The sequence below is a fragment of the Brienomyrus brachyistius genome, chromosome 23 (genome assembly GCF_023856365.1).
Source record: "Brienomyrus brachyistius isolate T26 chromosome 23, BBRACH_0.4, whole genome shotgun sequence".
Classification (NCBI taxonomy): Eukaryota; Metazoa; Chordata; class Actinopteri; order Osteoglossiformes; family Mormyridae; genus Brienomyrus; species Brienomyrus brachyistius.
The window spans coordinates 20,738,194-20,766,116 of record NC_064555.1 but is presented as its reverse complement, the minus strand read 5'-3'; the positions used below and the strand labels follow the sequence as shown (position 1 = coordinate 20,766,116).

Genomic DNA, 27,923 nt, shown 5'->3' with positions numbered 1-27,923 from the left:
ATAAAATCATTCTGAAAATCATACTCAGATTCAAGTTTGGTATATAAAATCATTCTGAAAATCATACTCAGATTCCAGTCTGGCATATAAAATCATACTGAAAATCATACTGAAATTCCAGTTTAGTATATAAAATCATTCTGAAAATCCATACTCAGATTCCAGTTTGGTATATAAAATCATTCTGAAAATCATACTCGGATTCCATTTTGGTATTTAAAATCATTCTGAAAATCCATATTCAGATTCCAGTTTGGTATATAAAATCATTCTGAAAATCATACTCAGATTCAAGTTTAGTATTTAAAATCATTCTGAAAATCATACTCAGATTCCAGTTTGGTATATAAAATCATACTGAAAATCATACTGCAATTCCAGTTTGGCATATAAATAACAGCCACAACTTAAGCTTGTGTAGATTTGAGCTCAGCCAAATAATGCGGTGAGTATGTTTACGTAACATAAATTATTTAACTCGCCACACCCATGTCTTTTTCTTTCGCTTTAATGGTGTACACACCGCACATAATTATATCAGCAACGACGTCCCTACTGCAGTCATTAGTAGCCAGCAACAGGTACTCAGAAGAGAGAAAGTTCTCCATTCCCTGCTGTTATTGTTTGTGCGCGGAGAGGAAACATCAGGCCGCTCACTTCGATTGATGCTATGGCATTTTACAGCTTTCTTGGGATTTTAAGCGTATTCCTCAATACTCTTTTCCTGAGACAAAGAGGAGTACATGTGGGCAGAAAAGGTTTACTTGAGGGCCTAAACCTGATCCCTGTCTCTTTACTCCTGTCTCCCTCTCCTTCTTTTCTGTGTTCGTCATTCTTTTCTTCTTATCTACCTCTCTTGTTTCCCATGCGCTCTTGGTTGAGGCAATCCCACCATATCAAAGTGACGACCGAAAACATTTTCTTAAGGCTTTTGTGAGTAGCTGTCAGCTCCATCTGGGCGTGTCCACAGAGGTAGGCTCGACGCCGATGAAGGAGGGTTGCACGTTGCCGAAACAGAGACTGGAATGCGACTGAGCTGCTTGTAAATGACACCGCGGGCGCAGGGGGAAAGCTGGCCGCTCCTGTCCCAGAACACGCCATGCAGACGAGGCTAGGGGGGGGGGTCTCCGGCTGGTTTTCATCATCGGCCCCTGTCATCTTTTTGTAGATTTTCAAGATTTTTGGATATAATATGCGGGATTTGTTCGATGTAGGGTTGGGAATTTGCAGGCATTTCTGTGTTTATCTACACTGAAACGGTCAATTACAGGTGCCTCCTCCTGGGTACACAGGCCAACCTGTTTAGGAGATCTTTTCTTCGGGATTCCTTGTGTTGGACCTCACTGGAGGTCTCTCCAGTCTCTTTAGGCCTTTGTGTTTATGAGGAATCACCAGGCGCTGGACAAAATAACTTTGGAAATAGCGCAGGGGCGACTTTTCAAAAAAGGGAAGAGACAGACGCGTCGTTGGCCCCTGAATTCCCCTTATCACCTTCCTCCAGCGGGGGGAGCGCAGAGGGAAAACAAACGCTTCCTCTCAGTCTTGGCAGATGAAGGAATATCGTTATTTTTGTATGCAAAAGCAGTTGATAGTTTTTCTTTTTCCGCTTGGGCGAGATCCTGGCCACGGCGAATACCAGACTAAGTGAGGGGAAAAAACCGTCTTGTAACAGTGACACGTAAAAGAAACCCAGTGACTCACTCCCAAAATGTGAAACAGTATGTCGTATGAGGTGTAACAAGCAGTGGTTATTTTGAGTAATAGGTTTCGTTTCAAGATTAAAGAGATGAAGGTTTATTTATGGTGTTTTCAAGAATTTTTTTCTTTTTATTTTGGCGCATCACTCGTATGTGAATGACCATCTGGCATTATTGAAAATGGCTGCCCATCAACTTGGTACCTCAGTACCACTTCGGGCTTCAGCAAAGGCATCAGCCACCCGCAGACTTCTGATCGATTAAGATCTCTGCTGTGGGTGTTAATTGGTAACCTGCACAAACGCGCACGACGAGGAAACCGTCAGCGACATCCACCCCCATAAACTGCCACCGTAGAACTGTCTCTGGTTAAGCTGGCATACAGACCCGCATGACCCAGGACTGGCTGGGCAGGGAGTTGGATGTTCGTTGGAGACATCAGGGTGCTGTTCAGGGGCACTGGGGCGAGACTGGTGACACAATGTGGACAGAAAAAAGCCAAATGTGTGGAACCGAGGCAGGCAGGACTGACTTGGGGTTTTATATTAAAGTTCAGCCTGATTCACAGGAGCAAAATAAAACAAAAGCAGTTCATACATATTAAGCGGAACAAATGCTAACCCATCAACCAATCAACACACAAAGTTCTGGTCACCTGACTGGCCCTCCCATGCTGGCTGTATTTAGATACAGCATGGATGCTTTTAGCAACACAGGGACTCAGTGGGTAGCACTGCTGCCTCACACCTCCAGGTTTGGAGCTTTAAATCTCATACTCTGTGCTATGTGGAGTTTGCATGCTTCGCCGTATTTCATGGGTTTCCGCTGGGTGCTCGGGTTTCCTCCTGCAGTTAGGCTAATTGGCGTCTCTTAATTCCTTTTAGAGTACAATTGTGTATATTTACCCTGCAATAAACTCGTATGCCATGCAGAGTGTGCCCCAGCCCTGTGCCCTGTGCTGCCTGACATGGTCTCCAGTACCCCCTGCTACCCTGACCAAGAAAAGCAGTTAGATCGGGTAACGCTTTGTATTACCTACCACTTCATAATGCATTCATTATACATTAATGGAACATTCAGTGCACCTTCATAATGCATTCATAGAACATTCAAAAGCAGCATGTATGTATACTGTAACATCCTAACATCCCGTAACAGCTTTAATATACATTAACAACAAATGTTATATGATATTAACAAACATTATAATCATATAATGTTTGTAATTAATATCCAGATGCTTCTCTACTTACGAACTTTCAACTTACGAACTTTCAGATATACAAACAAAGAGGACTGTAAGTCCAAATTGTGTTCATTGGGCTCCTGTTTCCTGTCCGCAACATCAATTTTTTTTTTTTTGCGCACCAATTCTGCTTAGTACGACTTCTGGCCGCTACTCCCGCCGCGCAGCAGCGTAGCGTGTAGCGTACTTGCATATACCCGTAAAATGATACTGGATAACAACTTACGAACATTTCAAGTTATGAACGGCCGTTCGGAACGTATCTCATTCGTAAGTAGAGGAGTGTCTGTATATTAATACTCTTAAGATATGTTAGAATGTTATGGTATATTAACACGCTGCTTATGAATGTTCTACGAATGCATTATGAATGTCATTTTGAAGGTGCGCTGTATACGGTTAGCTCAGAGGTTAATGCTTGTATCAGTTGATTGTCTAAGCTTTGATGGAAGCATTTTTTGATGCATTGGGAATTATCTTCATGCTATAAACCCGAGAACGAGACCAAACTGAAGTATGTCATTTAATTGAATTGCTGCCCGATGTAACCAAGCAGCCCGGGTACCACCTCAGAATGGGAGACTGGCATTGGCTTTTAAGCGGCCTTGCAGTGTAGCGTATTCTTTTAGCACCACCACCCCCCCCCCAGTTGCCTTCAGAGGACCTAGTTACATGGAAAAAGGGTCCCTCAAAACAAATGGGACCACCCACTGGGCACTACCGTGGAGGGGGGGCCGGGGGGGATTAGCATGGATAGGCAATTCATGTATTGTCCTTCCACCATCGGATAGTTTTATTATGAGTCCAGCGTCCCTGCATTATCCTTGCATCTGACTGACAGCTTCACAGCTTTAGACCATGGGGTGGGGAGGAGCTTGTGCCACAAAGGAACACATTTTATTTTTTCCCTGTCCCCATTGATAGCCATTGTCCTGCTATATACCACATTTCAGGTCATTTACAATGACAGCCTTTTTCAGTCACATACTTTAATGACAGGAGGCCACTTATTACCCGTATAAAGATGATATTCTGCCGTAATTTCTATACTGCTCGATTAAAAAGAAGATTTTTCATCCAGAAAACACTGATGCTGCCTTCCCTTATTTCAGAATCCGGGTTAAGCTGACCGGTATCCCACTCAGGTGCTTGCCGGGGTGAACACTGCATAGTTTTCTCACATTTGAGGTTAATTGGAGAACTTTTCATGTGAGTTACTACAGGAGGCCTTGAGGCCGCCAAAATGTTCAGGAGTCTATTCTGAAGATATCGCGCACAGAATTGCACAAGTAACTCGATTCAGGATCCGCAAGCAACAGTCACAAGTCGTTTATCGTAGTTTGCACTGCGTTACTATGGCAGTGTCATAAACACAAACACCCAGATGGAAATGGCCAGACATTTACTCTTATTATGGCACGAGTGTTTTTAAACAAGACCTCATGACCGCAGTGTAACGGTTTATAATCACGAAAGGACTGATGGTTTTTAAAACATACAATGATGTTACTGTCATCATCCTAGGAGCAGAGTCTGTACAAGAGGATAGAATGTATATATAGGGTTATAGAATATCTCAGTACAGCCATATAAATGTCCGAATGCCAGCGGTGGTAGAAAATAACCTACCACAGGATCATTTTCAAAGAACTCCACTATCTCAGGTGATGGTTACATGCTGATGATGTGTCACCGTACAGCCATCTTTATGGTTCTGGGGTGGTGTGCAGCTCTGTGAGTTTAGATTCTGTGCCCGAGATCCGGCAACAACCAAGGTTGTTAGTTCAGATCCCGTAGTCTGTAGAGTGACATCACTGGTGGGCCCTTGAGCAAAGTCCTTAATCCCAATTGCTTCTGGAACACTGCCTAATCCTCACTTGTAATTGATTTTGTACAAAAGTGTTTCTTAAATGAATAAAATAGAGATGTAGGCTCTGGACCACCACGACCCTGCATTGGACAAATTTAGAAAATGGATGAATGATGGATGGATGGATGTTGGAACCATCTGCCTGCCCTCAAAATGGCTCCCCAATTGAATACACACTCAGGGTCTTTAGTCTCGTAGACTACAGAAAGCTCAGAAGCACGGCCTATTTGAATCAGAGTAAATATGCTCCACGGGCTGATTGGCAAAGGGGAGAGGAATGTGGCATTTGAAATCCAGTTTTTACAGTGGGGAAGCCTTAACAGGTGGTGCCAAAAGCCCATTTGCAGTGCTGTGGGCAATGGTTGCAATGCAACGGACCTAAAGCGTGACTGAAGCAAAACGAATGTCCAGCATTGTTTATCCATCAAAATTCATCTCAGTGAAGATCCTTTCCCTGAGTTCAACCCTTTATGCAACAGCTGAGGTTTTTCATATAACCTCACCCTTAAATAATACGCCCGTATAGTTAGCTTCAGCGTCGCGTAATTGTGTCAGAAACCTTCCTATATCCATCAGGAAAATGATCTCGTCTTTACAGAAAACAAAATCGTACACTTTAAGGGTTTAACTTTAGGGGTTTAATGTAGCAATTACATTTATTGTTGTGGTTAAAATAAAAAGTGAATGGGGGAGTGGATGGTCCGGTGACGCATGAAACTGGCACGACATTGTGCTTGTGCCCTGTTTACGCCTATGCACGCGCATTGTGTCGTGAAAAAAAGGGCCTTCCACAGGCAGCCACTGCATACCAGACCCAAAATAACCGCGGCAGCAGGACTCCTTTGGGTCCCGTCACTTCCTGCCCACAACTGGAGGAATGAATTCCTCATGTTAGCGAAGCTCACCGCTGGTTCAGGCGGTCCCCGCCCCCCGTTCACTTAAGGTCTCGTGTGGAAGCAAATCGTGCCCAACCGTCGAATCGACGGCAGACAAGAGGGAGAGTGTAGAACAAGGCAGAGGGGAATGCGTTCATAAAGCCCACCTCCAATGATCAAGGTTCGCTCAGACCCCAGTCGCATGGCAGGACCTTTGGGGCAGTGTCTCACTTTGTATAATCTGCTTTTAGAGAAAAGAGATACATTTGTATTTCTCTCTTCCATTCGTTAAATATAAATATATGGCTAGATGAATAATATATATTAAATATATTACAAAATATGAGCTAATTTGGGATCATTAGCAGCTGGAATAAAAGGATGTAAACAGATTGAAAGGCAGGCCTGCTGAGTAGAGTTTCCATACTGTATTATTATGTAAATCTATATTTTAACTTTTCATTGACCTTTGCAGCTAACATACTTATAACATACTTATATAAGACACTTATTTAAGATACTTATTTGATTTCAGCATTGCAAGGTTTTCACGTGCAAATACCTTAAGAGAAGCAGACGTAATTATGAAAATACTGCAGTTGTAGAGATCATAGCATCATGCATTGTGAAACTGAAAATTAAAAGTGGGAAAATTAAAAGTTGGTTTCTCTGTTCCACGCACGAGACAGAGGCCTCCTCTCAGCGGCTAACCAGCTAGCTAGCTAATCGGGTCATGTATGAATTATTGGTGTTTCCTGTGCAGCTGGAACACAGAGGCATTTTCTCTCTGTAATTAAGTTGCTCTCTGTATTTAGCCTTCTTAAGAACAGGGGTTCCTTCCATTTTCTTCTGGAAAAGTCCAACATATGTCCGCCTAACATGGAAACTGTCCTTTTGAGATGAACGTGTATGATCTCCATGCCCGTTCCATCACTTAACGAGACATCTGTGCAAAACAGCTGCAAGGTAGCAAAGGTAACAAATACAGGACACGCGTTACTGAATGGAGGTCAGGTGACACAAGATAGGGGTGTTAGTGAACACATTACATGTGTTATTAATCAGATCACACAGTTCATTGAACAGAGGATAGACAGCCCAGGATTCTGGTATTAATGAACACAGAACACATGGTACCGTTCACAGGTGTTAATCAAAGAAATAGATGAGCTACCAACCACAGAACGACCAGCCATTACCAATCTGTCTTTCCATTAACCATTTCATTAGTAATAATCACCTCTGTTCACATCCTACCCTCAGTTCTGTACGTTATTTTTAAACCATGTCCTTTACTTTCAATGTTGCCTTGAAAGACCTGGTGAAAGGAATGGCTGAAAATCCCGGTATGACTAATACCTGCCTGCCAGGATTTTACCAGAGAACAAGCCGAGTGATTTTCCACCTGTGTTTCTGTCTGCATGCAGTAGGGGTTCCGGCAAATAATCCGGGACAGACGCACCACACACTTGAAAAGCCGCATGTAGCACTTGGAGAGAATGAACGGCCAGCAGGTTGACAGGTCAGGCTGGATTTCAGCACACTGTGTGAAGAGGTGAAGCTGTTCGCATGGATATCGTGCAATAGATGCACTTTGCAATTCTGACCCAGCATTTCTGCTCCGGGCTCTGCCAATCATTTGTGTTCCTCCTGGGTTCATTGTCGAAGGGGGGAAGGAGAAAAAAAAAGGATTCTGCGTATTAAAGCTTTCCCTGTACCAGGGAAAAAAATTACAGCATATATCAGGAATTTTCCAAGTAATGATTCGCGGATGTGGAAGCGTTGGGGAAACGGGGCCTTACTGAGCCGCCTTTGTTCGCGAACACAGGGCCCCACACTGAATTCCTTTAAGCGCTGCATACTTTGGCAGCCGTTGTGCACTTTTTAACTGTATGCTGTGCACCATTGCGCTGCGATTTGCACTGAGCGTATCACTCTCCTACAAGCTGCCTCCTTAAATATGCGTGCCTTTTATTTCGCCCTGTAAACAGTCTTTTTCGGGAGAGCTGATGCCGACTTCAGACATGGTAAGGGACAGATTGACCAGTAGGGGGGACTCATTTCAGGTCCCAGTCTACACAGGCCAGTGTGGGTAACAGCAAAGTTTGACTAGCTGCTGACAGCCTGTACCATGTGTAGGATAATGTAGAGGGGTGCGCTGGACAATACCAAGTGTCACTCCCAAGACTTGCTGAGGCAAAAACTAGACACATGATATTCAAGCCTGGCTTCCTGCTTTCAATGATACAAGATATCCTTCTGTGACAACATGCACTATTTGCATTTTGAAGCAACTAACAAAAGAAATATGAGTAAGACAGGTACAGAAAACTCAGGAGTTCGGAGAAGCATTTTTTCAAGCACCAGGTGGTGTGCTGGTTAAGGGTGCTGATTTACCCACTGGAGACCTTGCAAGGAGCAGTTGAAATGTTCAGTTGTATAAATAGATGCTATTACAAGCTGCCAAACCTCTTATCTTGTGCAAAGCCTCTCAGTCCTGCTGCTTCTTCCGTGTTTGACCACGTGCCGTCGAGTCAGACCGGATGGAATGGCTGTGTGGCTGGCCCACGATCGGCGGGTGTCAGGACGTGTGCCAGGATGTACCGAGGGGTCTTGGACCTCTCCTAAGGAATAAAACAGTATCTGCCATCAGAAGCTATCCAAATATCCAAAAAACCAACAGTTTGCCAAGACGAACCCTCAGAATTTAAAGGGACAGTGAGGAGCACCTCGCTTCCGAGCTTTACTGTCCTGATTACGAGGGACACATTTACTCCCACGGACGCGACGGACAATGATAACTGAGTTAGAGCTGGAACATCACCCCTCGTGCAAGCTTGATGTGTGTAGTTGGCACAGTCCTGAAATTAGCTGCATATTACAATCCAATGGTAACGCAAGGATCCACCACAATCGGGAGGCAAATTCCCATAAGACGCAGATCCTCTGTGTCTGTGGTGTCGTACACGCACTGTGCAAAGGGCTGCAGCACCAGCCTAAGATCCTGGCTTGTGGATGTGCGGATATCCCTTTAAAACCACCCCGGCCTGCCCAGGAGGATGTGAAGGTCCATATTAAAGGCTCCTTCATCCCTCACTTCCTCCTTGAGCGAGAATGTAAACACAGGGCTCCGTCCAACACTGTCAGCCTGCCTTCTGCTAAGTTGCATTGTGTGCCATTGTTTCAGCTGCAAGCAGAAAATTGGACGAGAGAGAGGGGGACCGTACACCAATTCTGAAAGAATAAAAACAAAATCTTCCCTCCTGAGGAGTATTAATTCTATGGATTTGGGTGTGGGCTTCATGGGCGGAGCTTAAAGGGAAAGGCTAAGTGGTTCCTCAGAAAGGAATGTGTAGAACGTGGCCATTTCATCTGCAGTGATAGCCAGCCTGCTTCTGCCAGGCTGACTGCACTTCAAATGTGCAGGCCGACAATAAATTGTATTTTACTGGACGATTAATTACTTGTTTTTTTTTTATGCTTAATGTTTTGGCTCATTGGAGTACACTTTAAATACATATAAAGCTACTAAAAGATGATACACTGGGCTGCAATCTGCAGAGCAAATTTGCTAAATGTGTAGCTGGCTTGATTCATGTGGTTCGATATTGAGATTAACCCAGAGATTCGGTAAAACATTTGCAAGCTTAAAATTTGTCTTTAGGAGGTATAACGGTGCCATAGTTCAAGGTGTAAACCCTTCAGTATACAGTAGTTTCCATCATGCAACCACTCTGCTCTCCTTTTAAGTGGTTCCCATGACGTGTATCTCTGCAAGCTGCCCAATACGCTGTCGCTACAGTGTAATGTTTACCATATATAAATAATTGCGAAAGGCAAATGCTCGTTGACAGAATATATCAAAACCGTGCTATGCTGCGCTTCAAAGACTTTCCACTTGACAGCGGCACCTCTCGCAGTCCTGCTTCCTGCTGGTGGGACAGACCTCTGGTGTAGCCTTCTATTAACAGTGGCTGTGTGGGGCGGATATGCTCAGATGGTAACGTCGCTTCACTGCAGCATGCGGTTCTTCTTAGAAGTCAAAATCCTATACATTTATAGTTTTTTCTGAAAAGCAGTTAAGAGGAAAAAAGGCCGAGGTTTTTTTGTTGCATAACTGAAAATAAGTCTACCTTTCTTGAAAGGGGAATCTAATATCTGATTTAGGTCGGTTTCTCAAGCTTGGTAGACATTGACAGTTGAGTAATTTTCCTATTTTGACATGGTTTGTATAATGATAAAAGTTTTAATTGTGAAGGGAAGCTGAATTTTGACAATCAGATTTTTTTGGGAACCAGATTTAGGAAGCCATGTGATAACAGAATGATGTAATGAATAGCCTATCAGGAAGGAACTGTGGCTTAATCGCTCAGGACTAACATTAGGCTCCACCACGAGGCCTTACCCCAGAAGACAACAGCAGGAACCAGCTGCTTACCATGGGACAGTAGAGAGACAACTGCAAAAGTTTATTTCAGATTCAGAGCAGGCATATTTGTTTTTTAAGGACCACCTGAATATTCAGATCAAGAATTTGTTTTCTGGACATTTAATTGAAGGGGAAGGTAAACTCTGTGAGGGTGGGAAGAGCTCTCTTGAGTTGTCACCTAAGGGTGCTTTGTTAAGGTAAATGGTACGGTAAATATTAAGGTAAATGCTGTGTAAAAACAAAGCATTCGAAGCAAAGTGGATTTACGGGGCTTGAGGTCAGCGTTTGTATAAATTGTGAAAACAGGTGAAGTTTGATTATGTGTTGAATTCTTTACCTTACCTTTATTCCTGTTGTTGCACTGAGCATGTAAAGGACAAAAGAATTTCCCTCGGGATAAATAAAGTTTTTTCTTATCTTATCTTATCTTAATTAGGGGCTAAGATGCACGTCTATGAAACAAGTGATTAGCCATCTTTTCAAAAGGTCTCCTTGTTCACCCTGTACTTGTAAATTGTAAAAAAAAAAACAAAAGAAAAAAAGAACGTTCCGAATGCTATTTTATTAAAACTTCATAGCCTGGGCTGAAACAATGTGCCAGTATTTACAGCTGAGACGATCAAAGACACTTGTCTATAATGTTAACCGCTATGTCGTTTACCTAGTTTATTCTCCACAAAGTGCCTACAAGATATAAATCCTTTTTTTTCCCCCGGAAGGCAGAGCTAGAAAATGGCAGCGGAAGATGCTCACTTTTGCATCAACTGTTGGCCTGCGGGTGTCTGGTGTTTCAAGTTTTCAATGAATGGTGTGAGATTGAAGAGGAACCATCACGCAGTAACCACACATGGCCCCTTTGATCACATCATCACAAACTAAGGGCAATATTTACATGACTTCCTGTGCATTTCCACTTAATCAGGAAGGCTAAAATAAGAGACAGTAGCTTATTTAAGTCCTGCAACTTCTTTGTAAATCCCATTTTTAAAATTGCTATTTTGAGAGTCAGAATCAATGCAAATATCAGACGCCCTTATTTGGGAGCTAATCTGCGGGATCGATGACTTTTTTCAGTTTTAGTTTGTGTCATCATAACATTTTCATCTTGGCAGATATGCATTTAACATATTTAGTGTGTGGTGTCAGCCCCATGTTAAAACGATTCTTTAAGCAAGATAAAAGACAGAGGGCCGAATGAAACTTTTGAATCAAGCGTTAACTCAAACACAGATGTCATCTCCACTGATATCAAATGAAAACAGATGGCCAAATAAAGCATTAAATGTCATAACACTGTCATTATATACCGATTCGGTATGTTTCCCATAGTTTCAAAGGTGCGTTCTCTCACTCCTTATGTCCTTGTACCTTGCCATCAATACTTTGCTTTCAGGGCTGCCCCATTAGTCATCTTTGTAGATGACATACTTGGGGTTTCTGTTCCTATCAATCATGCAGCAATAAAGCACTAATATCAGTAAGCCTCCAGTCGATGCCTTTCTCTTATTTTGCAGACTTATATGAGTTGTCTTGTCCCATTAGTCATCTTTGCAGATCTGCAAAAAAGTGATTAAGACAATGGGGGTTGGTAGTGTCCAGATAAAACCAGCTTTGGTTCTCTTGAGGAAGGAACTGGCACTGTGGACAATGATGCAGGTTTATTGTCTGTTGGACATATGCCTTATTGTTTCATGAAGACGAGCGTGCGATGATTTATGGGACATTTCTAAGAAATGGTAGCTCATCTGGTTACAACACCTTGCTAACATAACATCCTGCTAAGGGAAGCATTTTAGTGGTTCAAAAAGAAGATTACATAAACGGTAACGCTTTACATTAACTGCACCCTCATAAATGCCTTTATAATGCATTCGTAGAACATTCAGTGTATTTTCATGGTGCATTCGTAAAACATTCATAAGCAACATGCAAGGATATCTTAACATGCTAACATACCTTAACAGTTTTAATATACATCAATAAACATCATACAATTATAATGCTTGTTATTATTAAGCTGCTAAGTTATGCTAGGATGTTAAGGTATACTTCTTATGCTGCTTATGAATGTTCTATGAAAGCATTATGAATGCATTATAAAGCATCACTGAATGTTCTACGAATGCATTATAATGGCATTATAATGGTGCAGTTCATGAAATGTATAACCCATAATACTTTGATTTGTATACGAATATTTTATTCAGCAACACGTATTTTGTAGCCCATGTTTGAGTAAGCCTCAGTGTAGCTTCAGTAACTCACGGTCCACCAAAACTGAGTGTTAACTCACTGGTGTTAACAACCTTATTTATACAATATTTTGGTGAGGAAATGCATTTGATAGATAATTGATTAACCCATTAGAAGTTATTATTTGAATTATTATTGTCTTACAATTGCTGTATTATATATGCAAATTATTTACATATCCACTGATAATCAGACACTCAACTGTCTGGAAAGTTATATCAAGAATCAGAAAAATCCCTGTTTGGATGAGTCATTGAACTCACTTGTGCAAACTTTATGTAAAATAGAATTATTGACAACTACAGTGGAAATTTGCAGTGATACCTATATAGCGATATAACCAGCCTCTCCTCACTGCATGATGAAACCTCATCTGGGATAAAGGGTGTTCAGCCTAAACCTCACATTCACCCACCGATGTCCTAAATGGCTGAAAAGTCACCCAAGTGAATTATAATACCTGACAAGGTATCTGAAGGTCTAAATATACAGATGGCATTTGGGCTTCTGAAGACTACGGAGGTGCGTCTGATGGCACGGCTTGGTCTCAGCCTACACATGGACTGGAAATGTCTACAGTCTTCCCAGATTTGTCTTTAAGTGGTTCTAAAAGAGGAGAGGAGCCTTACCTGATGTAAACAGCCGGTCCTTTCCAGTACGGTTGGCTGACTACTGAACATTTCTGTGGAGCTCTCTGGAAACGAGTCCTGCATACAGATGAGCTGCACAGCCAGCGCAGTGTATGAAAGGCCAAGCCCAAAAGCCGTCTGACGGAGTTGCAGCGTGAAATGCCGACTCTGTCTTCCCCACGTGCTCGCTCTGAGTCTCCAGGCATACCCAGGCCGCAGGCCGGCCAGCCTTTCACAGACCCAGAGCTGTACAAACTTGCCTTAAATATCAGCCTTGTGTCAGCCTCTCCACTGAAGGTACCACAGACACTAGCGTGTCTCAAGTTAATCCTCCTGCCTTTGAGGCTGCAGCTGGAGGAGAAGATTGCGGACAGCGTTCTTTTTGTGTAACTCGGCAATTTGGAATACAAGCGGTGGATAAAAACATCATTATTTTCACCCTAAATGCTTTATACTCTCATTGTGCGATTTGAATAACCTGAACTTTTTTGAAACAATATAGCTTTTTAAAAGTTTCAATATGCTTTATGAAAGTAATTCCAATAGTAGAAGTGAATTTGACAGTATATTTGTATGTTTTCGGCTTGTTGATGTTGTTGTGGTCAGCTATTTTTGCAAGTTGGTATGTGTATTCATTATTATTCCGCTTATTCTGCTCATTTTATTATGCAGAATAGTCTATTATGTCTGCGTACGTGGCATGTTGGTGCCGCGGGGGTCAACTGGAACATTTACTTGAGTCAGATTAGCAGAGTCTCTATGAAAGACCATTGTGACATATTTGGTAGCTGATGTAAGTAACTCTGCAGAACACAGACGATATTGCCAGTTTAGCTTATATGTGGGTTGTCATCTGAGGCAGAAAAGCAGGGTCCTCGGTTGTTAGTTACAGTATGAGTTGACGTTTGCCGTAAGTCGAAGCTCAAAAACACCCAATGGCGTGTCGTCTCGTGGGACCTACTTGGAGCTCCTTGGGAGGTAAATGACAGCAAGGATGCGGTCCCCTCATACATGGCCGTTAGCCCATCATGGATCCCTATGAGAGATCATCTGATGCAAATAGGATTGCGGGCAGATAAAGGAAAAGAGCCATTTTTATGGAGCAATACTGTCCAATAGCATCCTATTTAATGTAATAGACATACATTACCAGTCAAAAGCTTTTGCACATCACAAATTTTTGTTACTTTTCCATTTATTTTATAAACTGCATGCATTTTTTATTCTTGTTGAGCATTGGAAAGTTGAACACCTATAAATGAAAATATAAGTGAAAACAAGTTACCTTTATAACACAGAAGGAGCAGGGCATGTCTGACATCCTATGAACTGGTTGTATGGTGATGGCATAGTCACATTCTAGGCTGTCATTTAACTTTAAATGCATTAATTAAGTGTCTCATCTCAAACAAACAGCAGTATTTAATGTTCCTTGTAGAAATAATGCCTTGAATTTTCTCTGCTGCTATAATTGCTAGAGGAGGTTGATTTGATTAATCTAAGATTTGACATTTTCTTGCTAAAAATGTACTCAAATGGTGAATATACTGTAAATTTATTTCTTAGCAAAGAATACTGAGTGTATTTGTAGTAAATGGTAAGTGAGTTGCATGCAAATGTAGAAAATCTCAGTATGTGCAATCACTTTTGACTGGTAGTGTAGCACGGTAGCAAAAAACACAACTGGAAGGAATTCCTGCCCCCCTGCAATGATTTAGATATGTTAGGAAAAGAATTACTTTAAATAGGTGGAATTTAAACATAATTACAGTCACCCCTTCACTTTCGCGAGGCTTAGGGGCAGCAATTTGTGAATAGTATTTGGTTCCATTATTAAAAATGCAAAATTAACAGCACTGAGAAGTTTAAAAGTTATGCAAGGAATGTAAGTTTCACAGTTAGAGCGACAGCTAACATGTGTGTGAAGCTGGTTGTTGAGACAAAAAAATGCATAGCATGTCCAAGCCAAGACTTTTAATATTAAAGATATAGTGTGCACTAACACTAACAAATATTAAATAACACTAATTATATCATTTTATGCGTTCTCCATAATTTTATTGCCTAAGGCCAGCTCGCGAAATCACTAATGCCAAATTCGCAAATCTGGAAGGGAGACTGTACATCAATGGTCGAAATCCTAAATATAATATAGAATACAGAATACAGCGTTAATCAAAATTGATATTAAGTCAATACATGATGTTTTAAAATAGACCAAATTCTTATGAGTTTATTTAAAGTGTAAAATCATTGCACTCCTATCCCTAATAATTTTATACCCATAAAGAAGCCCAGTGAAATAGCTAACAGGATCGGAACAGGGCCAAGGGGAACACCTCTGATGATTTGCTGCAGGCTATGATCCACTCAGGGGCTTCTATACCTTTCTGCTTTCTTGCTGGCATTTCATGCCACATGCCAACATTTCAGCACAGCATTTAATCACCGAGGGACTCAAAAAAGGCTCAATATGAAGGAGACATTTGAATTTTAAGAAGCTTTGAGTCAGAGTCAGTCTGCCTCCTGGCCTAACCCAGAATCATGGTGTGCCCCTTGTGTGCAGTAAGAGTGACCCCCGTTAGTCCATATGGGTTTTCAATACTGTGCTCACCCTTTGTGTGTGTATCTATTCCGCTGCAGGTTGTCACGTTGTGGTATCGGGCCCCAGAGGTCTTACTGCAGTCCAGCTATGCCACACCAGTAGACCTGTGGAGCGTGGGCTGCATATTCGCCGAGATGTTCAGCAGGAGGTAAGTGTACTTTCTTCGTAAATACTATAATCTACAGTCACATATTAAATCACATTGTATTGCATCGTAGATCGTCGTTTCGCTACTACACAACATACTATATGTTTACTTCTTATTTAAAGTTCTCCTTTGATTATACTGTTTGAATGTCTGCCATATTCCTGACTCGGATTGCTAGTTAGAAGAAGTATGGATGAATATATACCGTTTGATAGTGCCCCCAGACCCTGAAGAGGACAACTGATTAAAATATATAAAGACAAGCAGGTTATAAGAAGCTTAAGCAGTTAGAAGTAGTTTGGATGAATGTTTGATTGATTGTTTTTTCACATTAGATTTAACATTACCTTTCCCTAGAGGTAACCTCCTTTCACTGGCACCTGGGAAGCAGAGCATAACTTCCTGCTTTTTTGACGGTTGGGCTGTTAAACGTTAATGAAATTCAGTTGGAGCCTTTCCGCGGTTTCAGACTTCTGAGAATTCAGCTTCAGATATATATTTTTTTTCACTGTTTGTGGTTTACCGTTAATTTTCACAGCGAGAGAGAATCACCAGTCGCACAGCAAGCCCACATTGAAATTTGGTGTAGATGGGGTGGGGTGGGCTGGACCCGCTTCCCCATGTGGCATGTCTTCCGCTGTGTTTACAAGCTCCGCTTAGATGCATTTTTTTTTTTAACGTTTGGGAACTGACATGAAAACGAAGCCCGACGGAACAGCATTTGGTGCTCGGCTAGTCATTCATAGCGGTGGACTGCTGCCAGGAGAGTGAGGCCCTGGTCATTTCTGTGTCGTTCCTCTGATAAGTAACATCCCCTTTTCAGCTCACTGGGCTCAAGGAGACAGTAGACCGTTACCCCATCTGACCTGCCACCATTACTACACATTTTTTGGTCATACTCAGTTGCTAACTGTGACTGTATGTTTAACCAGATGCTACACTAACCTAACTTAGTTAGACCATCGATGCAAAATACTCAGTCATACGTAGTTGAGCTAATTGTACTCTTTGGCCCCGTATCTTCAGAAGAGCAACAGTTTCAGCTTTTATTTAATAATTTTAAATATGTTTTCTTTTTAATATGTATACGACGTTTTATAGCAGAATAATGTGAAACTTATTGGTTCCCATGATTCATTGTCCTTCTGTTCACACCATAATCCATCTCCTGGTTTCCTGTATTATTTCTGCCATGAGTATGTCCTTCCTGATTTTCCATTCCCAGGAAAACACTCTCTTTATCCGTATGCCACGATTTTGGGAGCGAGACCTTCAGCTGTGCTGTGGCCAGCTTCTCACGTTCTAAAGAAATCCCCAGACACTACACAGGTTCTGTATGTTTGGTCCATAAACATAAAAGGCTCTGTCTCTCCAGCTGGTCTCTTTAGATAAAAGCAATAGAGCAATGTAGAATTTCTCACTTTGGATGCAATGAAATATTCCTGTGGATCTGTATGTCCGAAAGATAGCTCTCTTTGGGCATCAAGTGCCTGGGTGCAGAACCTTTTGAGGAGCTGCTGCAGAACAGAATCGGTTTCTGGGTGCCAGTCTTTCACATAACACACAGGGTGCTGTGACTTAGTGCTCCGCAGCTTTGACTTGAGCGGTAACGGGACAGGCACATTCAACACCCAGCTGGCCGTGAGACACTTCAGACACGTGTTGCCAAAATGACCTTAAGTAGCGTGGGACAGATAGAGCGCATCTGAAGGTGAAATTCCAGCCTTAAAGATTGTTTCAAACCACGTGCCAAGTCTCACAAATCCTCGAGGAATGTTTCGGAGCAGAGCCTGAGTCACTCCCGTGACGGCGGCCATGGGTTGCGTGCATTGACACAGTTGGATAACTTCCACTTCAGGCCAGGTACTTCGCTCAAGGCTAAAAGGGCACTCCATGACCCAAACTCCGTGCTCTAAACCTTCAAATTCCCTCAAATTCCCACGCATGGAGAACGTTTGTCAGTCTTATTTGGTTTCCTAGTGGAACTGGGAGCTTCCTTTCTTGCATGGACGATGAAGGGATCAGGTCGGGAAACTCAAAGATCTGTAGTGTTTTTGCATTTTTCCAACCTACCCGTACTTGTCTCTAAACATTTTCAGATTCCAGGAGGCCCTTTTTCATCATTTACCGAAGAGCCATCAGCTGTGTTAGTAAATGATTTGAGAATTCACTGTCGTCGTGGTTTCCCCCAAGCCTGTCTTAGCAGTGGCGAAACGCAGTGCATTGGCTCCTCTTCCCCTAGTGTTGACTTACTCATTTCACACTCACACTATGCCCTGAGAACTGAAAGCCCTGACCATGTCGGTGTCGATTTCAAACCCGGCAGACCTACGAAGCCCAGGGGGAATCCCAAAAAGGAGGAAAGTGTGCAGTGTAAGTTTGGGTTGTGCAGTGGAGTGTGTCATCATCTGGCAACTCGTAACCACAGGGTCGCCGCTGTCAGTTAGTTCCTGTTTCTATGGAAACGGCTCGCTGGCCTTCATATTGGATAAATCGGACCACCCTTAACCTGCACCCACATGCCATTTGCAGCAATAGTGGTTTATTATCAAGTTACAGTATATATGAAACTTCCCACTGAAGTAAGACATTAATAAAAATAATTGATTGACAACCAGACTTAATTTGTTAATCCACAGAATAATTGCATGTAAATGATGAAAATATGTAAGAAGAGTCTTGCTATTAATATCTGCTGATACATTTTAATGCTTAGTTAATATGAGCTTCTGAAAGTATCTCTTATTGAGTTACCGCTGAAGTATCATAATACCATAAAGGGTTATTCCGCCAGAAATTGTTATTAAGATTCCTGTTTAAAATCATCTCTAGGTTACGGTACTCCACCCAGTAGGACCTAATCCTTTGTTTCAACAAAACATCGCAGATCACACTTCTCACATTTTGCTTTGACGGTACAGGTACATGAATGAAATTCAGATGACCAGATGCAATCCTTCTATTTCAAAGGAACTGGGAGTGTATTGGAAGTACTTCTATCATTTCTGATCACCCTCTGAGAACAATAGTAAATGACTGCATTCAGATCTGAATTTATGGTATGTGCATAAAAACGTATCCTATAAGCCGTCATTCATAATTAAAACACTTGTTAAATCCATTCTATCCATCCTATGCAGGGTAGAGGGGGTCTAGAGCCTATCCCAAAAGTTATAGGCACAAGGCAGAGAATAGCCCAGGATTGGGGGCCAACCGATGGCCAGTTTGGCAACTCCAATTCACTGTGGGGGGTAAACTGGAGAACACCTCACAATGACAGTGAGATCAAGCAAACTCTCCCCCACCCCATGTAGAGTCTCGAACCTCACTCCAAGAAGGGTGAGGCAACAGTGCTAACCACTGTGCCACCCCTCACATGTTTTATATGTTCATGAACTTCTTTAACAAGGTCTTTATTTGCATTTTGATCTTTTAAATATAAAAATGACACCATATGCTCACCTAAAAGGAAAAATTTCATATGAGTAAAGTTATCATAAGCATTTCCTAGTAAATGTATTACACTCACAGACTATTGCCAATACCATCTGTTTGTTTTTCATAGCTGTCTATCCAGTGCAGGGTGTCTGTCTGCCTGTATCTCAGGAAGTACAGGGTATAAGACAACCGGACACAGAGTGCCTGCTCAGCCCTTACAGGTCACACACACACAAAGCACAGTTCACAGCTACTGGTCCAGCTAAACTCTGCATTGTGGGTCAAAGCTGGTCTGCTTGTTAGATGCAGACTCTGAGCAGGACTCGAATCCACAACCCAGGAGGTGTGAGGGCACAGTAGCTGGTTAGACATGACATGCTAGACACCTCAGCCTGACAGCCTTATTCCTCAGCGCACCACCAAAACACCCTCTACACACTCCTCTGCATGTCCCGCTTTCGTCAAGCTGTGCTGGAACATCCCGGACCTCCTCTGCACCCAGAACAGGGTCAGTCCCCCACAGACCACAAGAGGCGACCTTTTCAAAGAGTCTGTCACACCCATGGGCTCTCTGTTCGATTAGAAATGCAAAAGATGTAATGCATTACGACGATACCTTCTGCAAGCTAAGGTCCAGCTGCCATTCCAGCAATCAGCAGAAAAAGAAACCCAACGTTTCACTTCTGACTGTCTTGATACGCACATATTTGCAGAAAAATTCCCTTGATAAGTCAGTTATTGCCACCCCTCCCTACCCCCACATGAACTGTAAAGCACACATTCCACTGATAACTCTGCACCCCTCACATCCTCAATTGCATACACACACACAGAGACACACACAGTCCAGGAATGCAGGACAGAAGCACTGTCTCTAACCAAGCATGACTACCTGCATGTCAAAGCTCAGGCTCTGTTAACCTGCCAGATTCTCACTGTCCTGCCTGGAGCTGCAGCAGCCTGGCACATCACACAATGCTGCAGATTCACACTCCGACCTGAATGCAGATCCTGTTAGAAGCTGTTGATTAATATCAAGGGAGTAGTTCTGGGAAAATACCTTGGGAAGAATTTCAAATGTACTTGTTTTGGCACGACATCGCTTAAGGTTATTTTTAAAAAGAACTGGTTTGGCAAATTCTTAAAATTGCAATATTGTTAGATTGTAAATCTCTCTAAGTCATTTATTATGCACCTGCGAGACTGCAAAGAACACAGCGCTTTCTGAGGTGCGCCATACACATGAAACCATGAAAGGATGATGCGTATGGCTATTAAGCGGAATTATGAGGTGTTTTGTGCTAATCCGGACTGTGTGCTTTATTTGATTGTCCTATTCCAAACAACAAGAAACAATATATCACTGACAGTTACTTTTTTAAATGACTATGACTGTTATTTATGAAAATTACTTTTGTCCAACTCGCATTAAGTGACTTACAGATCTACATTTAGCACTTCCTGTTTATAACATGGCTGTCTATTGTCATAGAAAATGCTTGAGGAGTATCTGTAAAAATGCCAAAGGGGATAACAGTATAGCCCACAAGCTATTGATAGCATTGGGGTCAGTATGAGGGAACCAGTCCAGATGTGCATCTCTTTAAAGGGTCAGGGTGAAACGCAGCTGCTATTCAGCATGTTCCCAGGATGAACAGCCCTGCAGCTGGCTAAGGGGTAAGAGAGCTGCTCTGCTTCAGCTGCCTTGTGGCAGGTCGACCTCTGGTGGCGGGAAGCAGTTTTGCGAGAGAGTTAGTGGGTGTTACCAAGCAGCGCTGGGACCCGTGTGCAGCAAGGTGCAGATGTGGGCTTTGGTTTATTCTTCCTCTCACACTCGTCTACGATGAGCATTTGAGGCTCTGCTCATCAGCCACGATCCTCAATCACCCCAGCAGGGGTCACTGGAAGAATCATAGAGGGACATGTTTTGGGGCTTAACTGTATTGTGTGGGCTCTGGAGTTCAGTCTCACACATAACAGGAGCTGCCAGTGGTCCAGCTCCCGGTCATCAGCACTGAGGTTTTAAAAGCGTCAGTCTCGTGTAAGGGGTTCCAGTACTGGAGGAGAGACGCCAGATAATGTGGGTCAGAGGTGCCGAGTGTGTGTTGGAAGGTGCCTGTCTTGTGATTTGTGCCTGAGGCTTGGAGATTGCTTGACGCGATGTCCCCAATCAGCCGTAGTTAATATGCTTGAGAACACACATGCAGATTTCCTCATAAGCCTACGTGCGTGGGCTGGTGGGAACTCTAAACCGACACTTATAAATTTAGAGGGAGGGAACCATGACATCAGTTCCAGCAGCTGCTCTGGGCCTGTAGAGGGACACCCTTTCGAAGGGCCTCTTTCTGTGAGGACCACCCCATCGGCCTAGGCTGACACTCTACCCCTTGGTACCCCTCTTAATCACCCTCGAACCTAATCATAGCCTGGAGAAAATGTAGGGTCTTTTCAGACATATTAATGGTTCAAATCCACTGCAGCAATTGCCACAAACTTCAGTCCCTATAATTCCCTTATAAATATATATTTTACTTACTACTTCACCTAATATTTCAGTTCTATATCACATTCAAAAAATGATTTCTTGAACTTTCATAAGGTTGTCCGTAAAGGTCCACAGTTAAGCTGTGACTGTTCGGTTGTTATTCAGATTAATGTATTTACAGTTTAAGTAATTTTGCGTGGTCACAGACAGAACATTCCTGAAAAATGAATGTTGCCAGTAACTCATGTTTTTCTTCTTCCTTTCTAGACCGCTTTTTCAGGGAAACTCTGATGTTGACCAGCTGGGCAAGATTTTTGAGTAAGTACTGGGTTCCCTATAATTCAGACACCATACACAAACAACGTAAACAGTTTTTATAGTGCAGTCATCTGATGGGCACATCTGCTAGGCTAATAATGCAGGGCGGGGCAGCGCAGTCAGATGTATCACTGTACTGTGGTATGGGCTCGCTTGACACCGTCACCAGACGAAGTGAGACTCGCGTGACCCCCCCGTAAGACACTGTAAGACTCCTGTAAGACCTAGTGAACAAGACGCGGCTGGCAAGGGAGTCCCAGCGGAAATTTAACACCCCAGCAGGCCATGGTGACGGCTCCAGTTACCATGGCGGTCCTGAGCACATGGCTTCACAACAGATGCAGTCAGAAGGTAGCAGCCATCCATCCGGGTAGAACGCCCCCCTCATTTTCTGATGCCTAATAAACCGGGGGTGGGGGGTTGGATTAACATCAGTGCTGACTAGAGATTTCAATTAACCCAATCCAGAATGTATGACTGTGCCTGTAGTGAGTTTGTGTGTGTGTGTGTGTGTCTGTGTGGTCCAGGTACACATTACATTGTGGGGACCAAATGTCCCCAGAATGTGATAAAAACCTGTTATCCTATGGGCAATTTTTTCAGTCCCCTAATCTGTGTGTGTGTGTGTGTGTGTGTGTGTGTGTGTGTGTGTGTGTGTGTGTGTGAGAGAGGATTAGGTTATTGTCCCCCGCGATATGATTAAAAATATTATTTTGACCTTGTGAAGACGTTTTTTCGGGGAAATTCAATTTGATAAAAATCTGTCACTGAAATTAAAATCAAAAGACTTGTATTTTGTTTGGTTATTTATGGTTAAGCTAGCTTAGGATTGGTCAGGGTTTTTGCCATAGAGAGAGTGGAAAGTCCCCACAAAGATATCTGTGGTGTGTATGTGTTTCCCTGTGCATGTAGGGTCAGTATCAGACCTCACATGTATGTGTGTGTGTGCGTTTGGTCCCAGAGCTGGTGTGTGTGTGTGTGTGTGTCTGGCACCCTGGCTGACATGCTGCACCTATTCGCAGTGTCGTAGGAGTGCCCAGCGTGGAGGACTGGCCCTTGGACGTGGCCCTCCCTCAGAGCGCCTTCTCCCCTCGGCCCCCCAGGCCCATCGCTGAGCTCGTCCCGGAGATGGATGAGCAGGCACAGGCCCTGCTGCTGGTAATCCCCCTGCCTCGCTTCACTAACCTTGGACTCGCACCTTCTAGGGTGTGTTAACCATCAAGGCTTTGCCTAGAAAGTGCAGTTCTACATTGTCGCTAACTATTTGCAAACGATTTCTCTCCAGCAATTTCTCACATTTAATCCCGCCAAGAGGATCTCGGCATTCGCCGCTCTCTCCCATCCGTACTTCCAGAATATGGAGACTAGCAACAAAAGTTCCCAACAAATCCCTAGCAACAAGTCAACGCTGGAGAAGGCGGCGGCCTAGCGGACATGTCTGCCACCACGGACTTGACTCAAGGAGATTAGCTTTTATTTGGGTGGTTTGAAATATTTTTTGCTGAAAAAGAGAGGGGGGGGAAAGTCTTCCACAACAACATATGCTGCTCTTTTGATTTCTTGATAATGGAATCAAAAATAGTTTGCCCACGATATGGAATAGTTTTTTTTCTTTTTACTACAATGCAAAGACATCCCGTTCAGAATCGAACCACCTGGGAAAAATCTGGACTTCCAGAAGCTGCTTCCTCACATGCTGTCTTCCAGAGGACACCCCCTCGAAGACCCCCTCCCCACCCAGACAGGGGGTCCTGGGTCTCACCACTCCAGCTGTTCTCTCCAGTTCATGGCCATACTTATCTTTGCTCATCTACTTAGCTGATCATCAGCACCCCCGCCAGTTCCCCCCATCCCCATCTGGCTTGTGCTCCCCCCCCCCCCCCCCCCCGCCCAACTTCCCGGAACATTGACGTTCTGCATATCACATCATGGAATGTGTTAAGTGACTGTGTCATCTCTGCCCCCTAGTGGTGGCGATACTGCTTAGTGCCTTGGGTTATGTTTTCTCATTTGTGAATTCAAGTTTTATATACTCTCAGTTCCTAAAGCAGCCTCAGCTATTGAAGCTGATGGAGATGACTGTGTGTACAGTTATATATATATATATATATATATATATATATATATATATATATATATATATATATTTCTGTTTAATTTTTTCTAGTTTGTGTGTGTGTGTGTGTGTTTTTTTAAGTTAAATGTTCTCCCATTTTTACAAGTGTTAACCAGCGTTGCGGTTATTTTGATATACTGCCGCAAGGCTGCTGGAGGCAAACAGATACAAAGCAGGATTAAATAATTGCGGTACATTACCTGATGCGTGCAAAAAGAGGAAGATGTGTCTGCTGAGTTGTGAAAAATCCTAATATGTTGCTGTAAAATATTTTTGTAGGTCTTTGATAAAGGATAATGGAGTTGATGTAAAAATCCTGGAGTTGTTCCAAGGCCAATGCGTGTGCTGCCACGTATATGTGTTCTGTGAAAACTGTTAACTTTGTACATAATGGCAGCAGGTCATTGCAGAAGACCAGTAAGTATGGTGTGTGGTTTGTGAAAAAAAGCTAATTGGGGTGGGCCTTTCGTGGTGACGAAAGGGTCGGTGTGGATGAGGTGGCTGCAGACACTGCGTAGATGACGTGACCCATGAATTTTTCGGAGTTCGGAGGACGTAGTGCGGTAGCTGTAGTGTTAGAGCAAGTAAGAGTTCATTGTTGGAGGTTATGTCATGTCACAGAAAGTGTTTGCATGGATGAAGCAGTCATTTTTTTTCTTATAACTGGCCTTTTGTCCATATCCTGAATTTTTAGACCCAGGACTGCACTAGAAAGCCCGGTTTATCATGAACATTTTTTTTGGATTGTAAGCATGCGCTGGTACGCTGTGTATCACAATAGAAAAATGAAAGACAGATTATAGGGTGGAACAGGTCATTACATATCAGACATAATTTTGTATACTAGACCTTATTGGTTTAAACGCCACAATTAAAAATATATGCAGGACGGACAGTAAATGTGATACATGATTACACATCATATGTATACTTACACATCTATTTTGAGAACAGGTCTCTTACTAATTTCGTCACATTATATGCATGTTTATGTCATTGTGACACTAATGTCTCATTTGCTGCATTATTTCATCGTTGGCCAGTAAAAATAAGTCCGAAATGAGGTGGGGGGATAAATTAGACCTTTCAGAGTAAGTTACAACTTTGTTACTGAAAAACTACAGTGAACAAAATCCAAAGACTTTGAAGCTATCTGTACATGTTAAATGTGATTGAACGTTTAACTCCTGAGAGTGAGTTTGCTGGTCTTCAGCTCAGCAGTTAGGATTCAGACAACAGGGTTTAGTTGCCTGGGGAGCCTGACCTGATGACATGTTCATGTCCTTAAACTTAATTCTTTGTGTTTATACTCAGGATTCATGTAAGTAAAATAACACAGGCATGCGTCCTCTTACCATTCACTCTAATGTCACATGAATGCTTACCAACAATTTGCAGGTAATTTAAAGGTACAGTACACACATATATCAGTTAATACCTTTATTTTTTTTTTTTATTAACTGGGACAGATATAATTTCCAACGTGTGTAATTTATATATAAGCTACAAGTGATTTTTTTCCAACAGTATTCTATCTACTTAGACATGTAGTAACTACCCACTACACAGTCCTTCTGTCTTGGATAATGAATCTTGGATTTGTCATTATAGATGGAAAATCTCAGCATAAATGTGCAAGTTATTTTTGAATTATGAGTTGAGGACAAGTAAACCCTCTATCTTAAAAACTTGGGCCAATTTTCATCGTTTTTTTTTTTGTTTTGTTTTTTTGTTTTTTTACTGCAACTCACTCAAATCTCTGCCCCCATAGTGGGAAATTCAGGGAACGTATCTGAATGACTATGATTCAGCCTGTTGCTTGTTATGTGTAAATACAACTGTAAAAAAATCATTAGTTAAATGCCTTCAGAAAATGTGAATATGCTGTGGAAAATTCAGTATTGCGCTGAGTATGCCCCTGTTAACTGTTTGCTACCACTTGTATCTATTTTTGTAAAAGAAATTATTGAGCAGAATGACTTCTTATGGTAAATAGGGTTCTCCATATCGGTTACAGAACACAGATGTAAATAATTATTTTCAGCAATGATAACAGCCTGTCGAGTGCATTTCCAGTGCTGCTGGCTTATTGTCATTGGTTGCATGTTGATGTAAGTTGCACCAGATTTTGGGATGTGCAGATGCTCCCATCCAGGATCCTGTGCCTTAATACAGGCTAATTCGCCCTGCACACTTCAGCACCTTCCACTCGTAACATCTCAGTGCCTCCCAGGGAAAACGAGTGCATTCTTGTTTTTGAGAATTAGATCAACCCATTCTATACAGGCCTACCTTTACAGGGGTAGTCTAGGTTAAATTAAGCTGGATGGTTTCCATGTTGCTGGGTGTTGCTGCAGTGCATTGTGGGTGGCATGCTCCCCCAAGACAGTATCTCCTACCGTGTCATGCCAACCTCAGTGAAAATTTTGATTTTGCGTTGTCGTTGTATTAGTTATTTATTGACCCTATCGATTTTAGTATTTAAGTTTTGCTTACATTCATTGTCTTGCTCGAGAGCGAAAGGAGTCTGGCATCATGTGCAAATGACGATGAGCGATTTCACCTCCTTCGAACCTGAAGCACCAGCATGTCAGAGGTTGCCATGGAAATTGTTGCATGGTGTATTTTGCTTGATTTCAAAAAGCAATGCTTTTTGAGCTAAAATACACCTTTAGCACTCTGTTGCCCTACAAAATAAGAAATATTCCTGTTTTATTTATTTTAATATATATTTGTTAAAATGTCCTTAACAAGCTAAAGAGCTCTGATACCTCTGGAGGGTCACACTGCTCCTCTCTTCTGATGGTTCTTAATGAGACTGTAATGAAACTGTCGAGGAGTCTTTTGTAAGGGGGACTAGATAGCGAATGTTTAGCGGTATTGTAAGCCTCGCTGGACAGTTTCCATTTTAACTTGAACATGCCCACAAGGTGGCGCTCAAATGTGGCTTTAACATTTTTGTTTTGTGGTTTGGTACGCTCACCTGTTCCAACTTACATTCCTGAATAACAGGCCTACCTGAGAAATGGGTCATTACGACGCTCCGTATGAGCATTTGCGTGTGGCCGTCGAGGCCCATGCTTGGCTCCTCTTCTCCTTGTTATTCTCCGTGATGTTGTTCCTACAATCATCAAGCCCACCTTCAATATTTCAGGTGCCTTTCTCTGCATTAAGCGTGGATACGGACAAAAAAAAAAAGGAGACTATTACCAGAAGTATAAAAAATGCATAAACTATTATGCTGTTGTGCATGAAATATTCATTTTGTTAGAGTGACATTTTTTGCGAAATATGTGCATGCTCATGATGAATAAAGCGTGCCTGGTGGTGAAATCGGTGCTATGAGCAAACATTTTCATTATATATTAAGTATAGCGATCCTGCTCATTTTCTGCGCTTCAAGTTCCGTCGGCAGTGCTGGAGAATACAAATATTGTTATTACTGTTATTTAAAAATGTAAGAAAAATATTAATCTTTATATTGGTTGACATTGTATTGAATACATTTCTATGGAATAAGGACTGTAAAAGACGAACAGCTGAACAATTCAGAAAAGGTGTTTCGGAAATTTGGGGCTATTGTTTTTGATCTTTTTTTTCATTTTTTTTTTGCTAGTAAAATACCATTACAATAGAAATGTTGGTGTAGGGTATTTAATGAACTTGAGAAATTTTTACTGTATTTAGTTAAAATGCTACGTTTGCAATGGGCTTATACGTGACGGACAATATAGCGGTTTGTGCCAAGTCGGAAACCATTCAGGACAGAAAAATGCTTCGGATATATTGCATTACTTAGAGTAACAATGTACTG

At 42.3% G+C, this 27,923-nt stretch overlaps 1 protein-coding gene and 1 long non-coding RNA gene across 2 annotated transcripts in view; one reads left to right on the top strand and one right to left on the bottom strand.

Annotated features, from left to right (window-relative positions):
- The window catches only part of cdk6 (cyclin-dependent kinase 6), a 34,505-nt gene extending 10,623 nt beyond the window's left edge, over positions 1 to 23,882 (top strand). The window contains exons 5-8 of the mRNA XM_048994579.1: positions 15,643 to 15,752; positions 21,943 to 21,993; positions 23,016 to 23,151; positions 23,279 to 23,882. Coding sequence (XP_048850536.1) covers positions 15,643 to 15,752; positions 21,943 to 21,993; positions 23,016 to 23,151; positions 23,279 to 23,422 — 441 coding nt within the window. The 3' untranslated portion in view covers positions 23,423 to 23,882. The remainder of the gene's footprint in view (positions 1 to 15,642; positions 15,753 to 21,942; positions 21,994 to 23,015; positions 23,152 to 23,278) is intronic.
- LOC125719621 (uncharacterized) lies at positions 5 to 27,289 on the bottom strand. The gene is made up of 3 exons (XR_007385120.1): positions 27,128 to 27,289; positions 8,158 to 8,312; positions 5 to 7,338 (listed from the first exon to the last, which is right to left on the bottom strand). It is a non-coding gene; the product is annotated as an uncharacterized LOC125719621 (long non-coding RNA).
- Between the last annotated feature and the right edge of the window lie 634 nt (positions 27,290 to 27,923).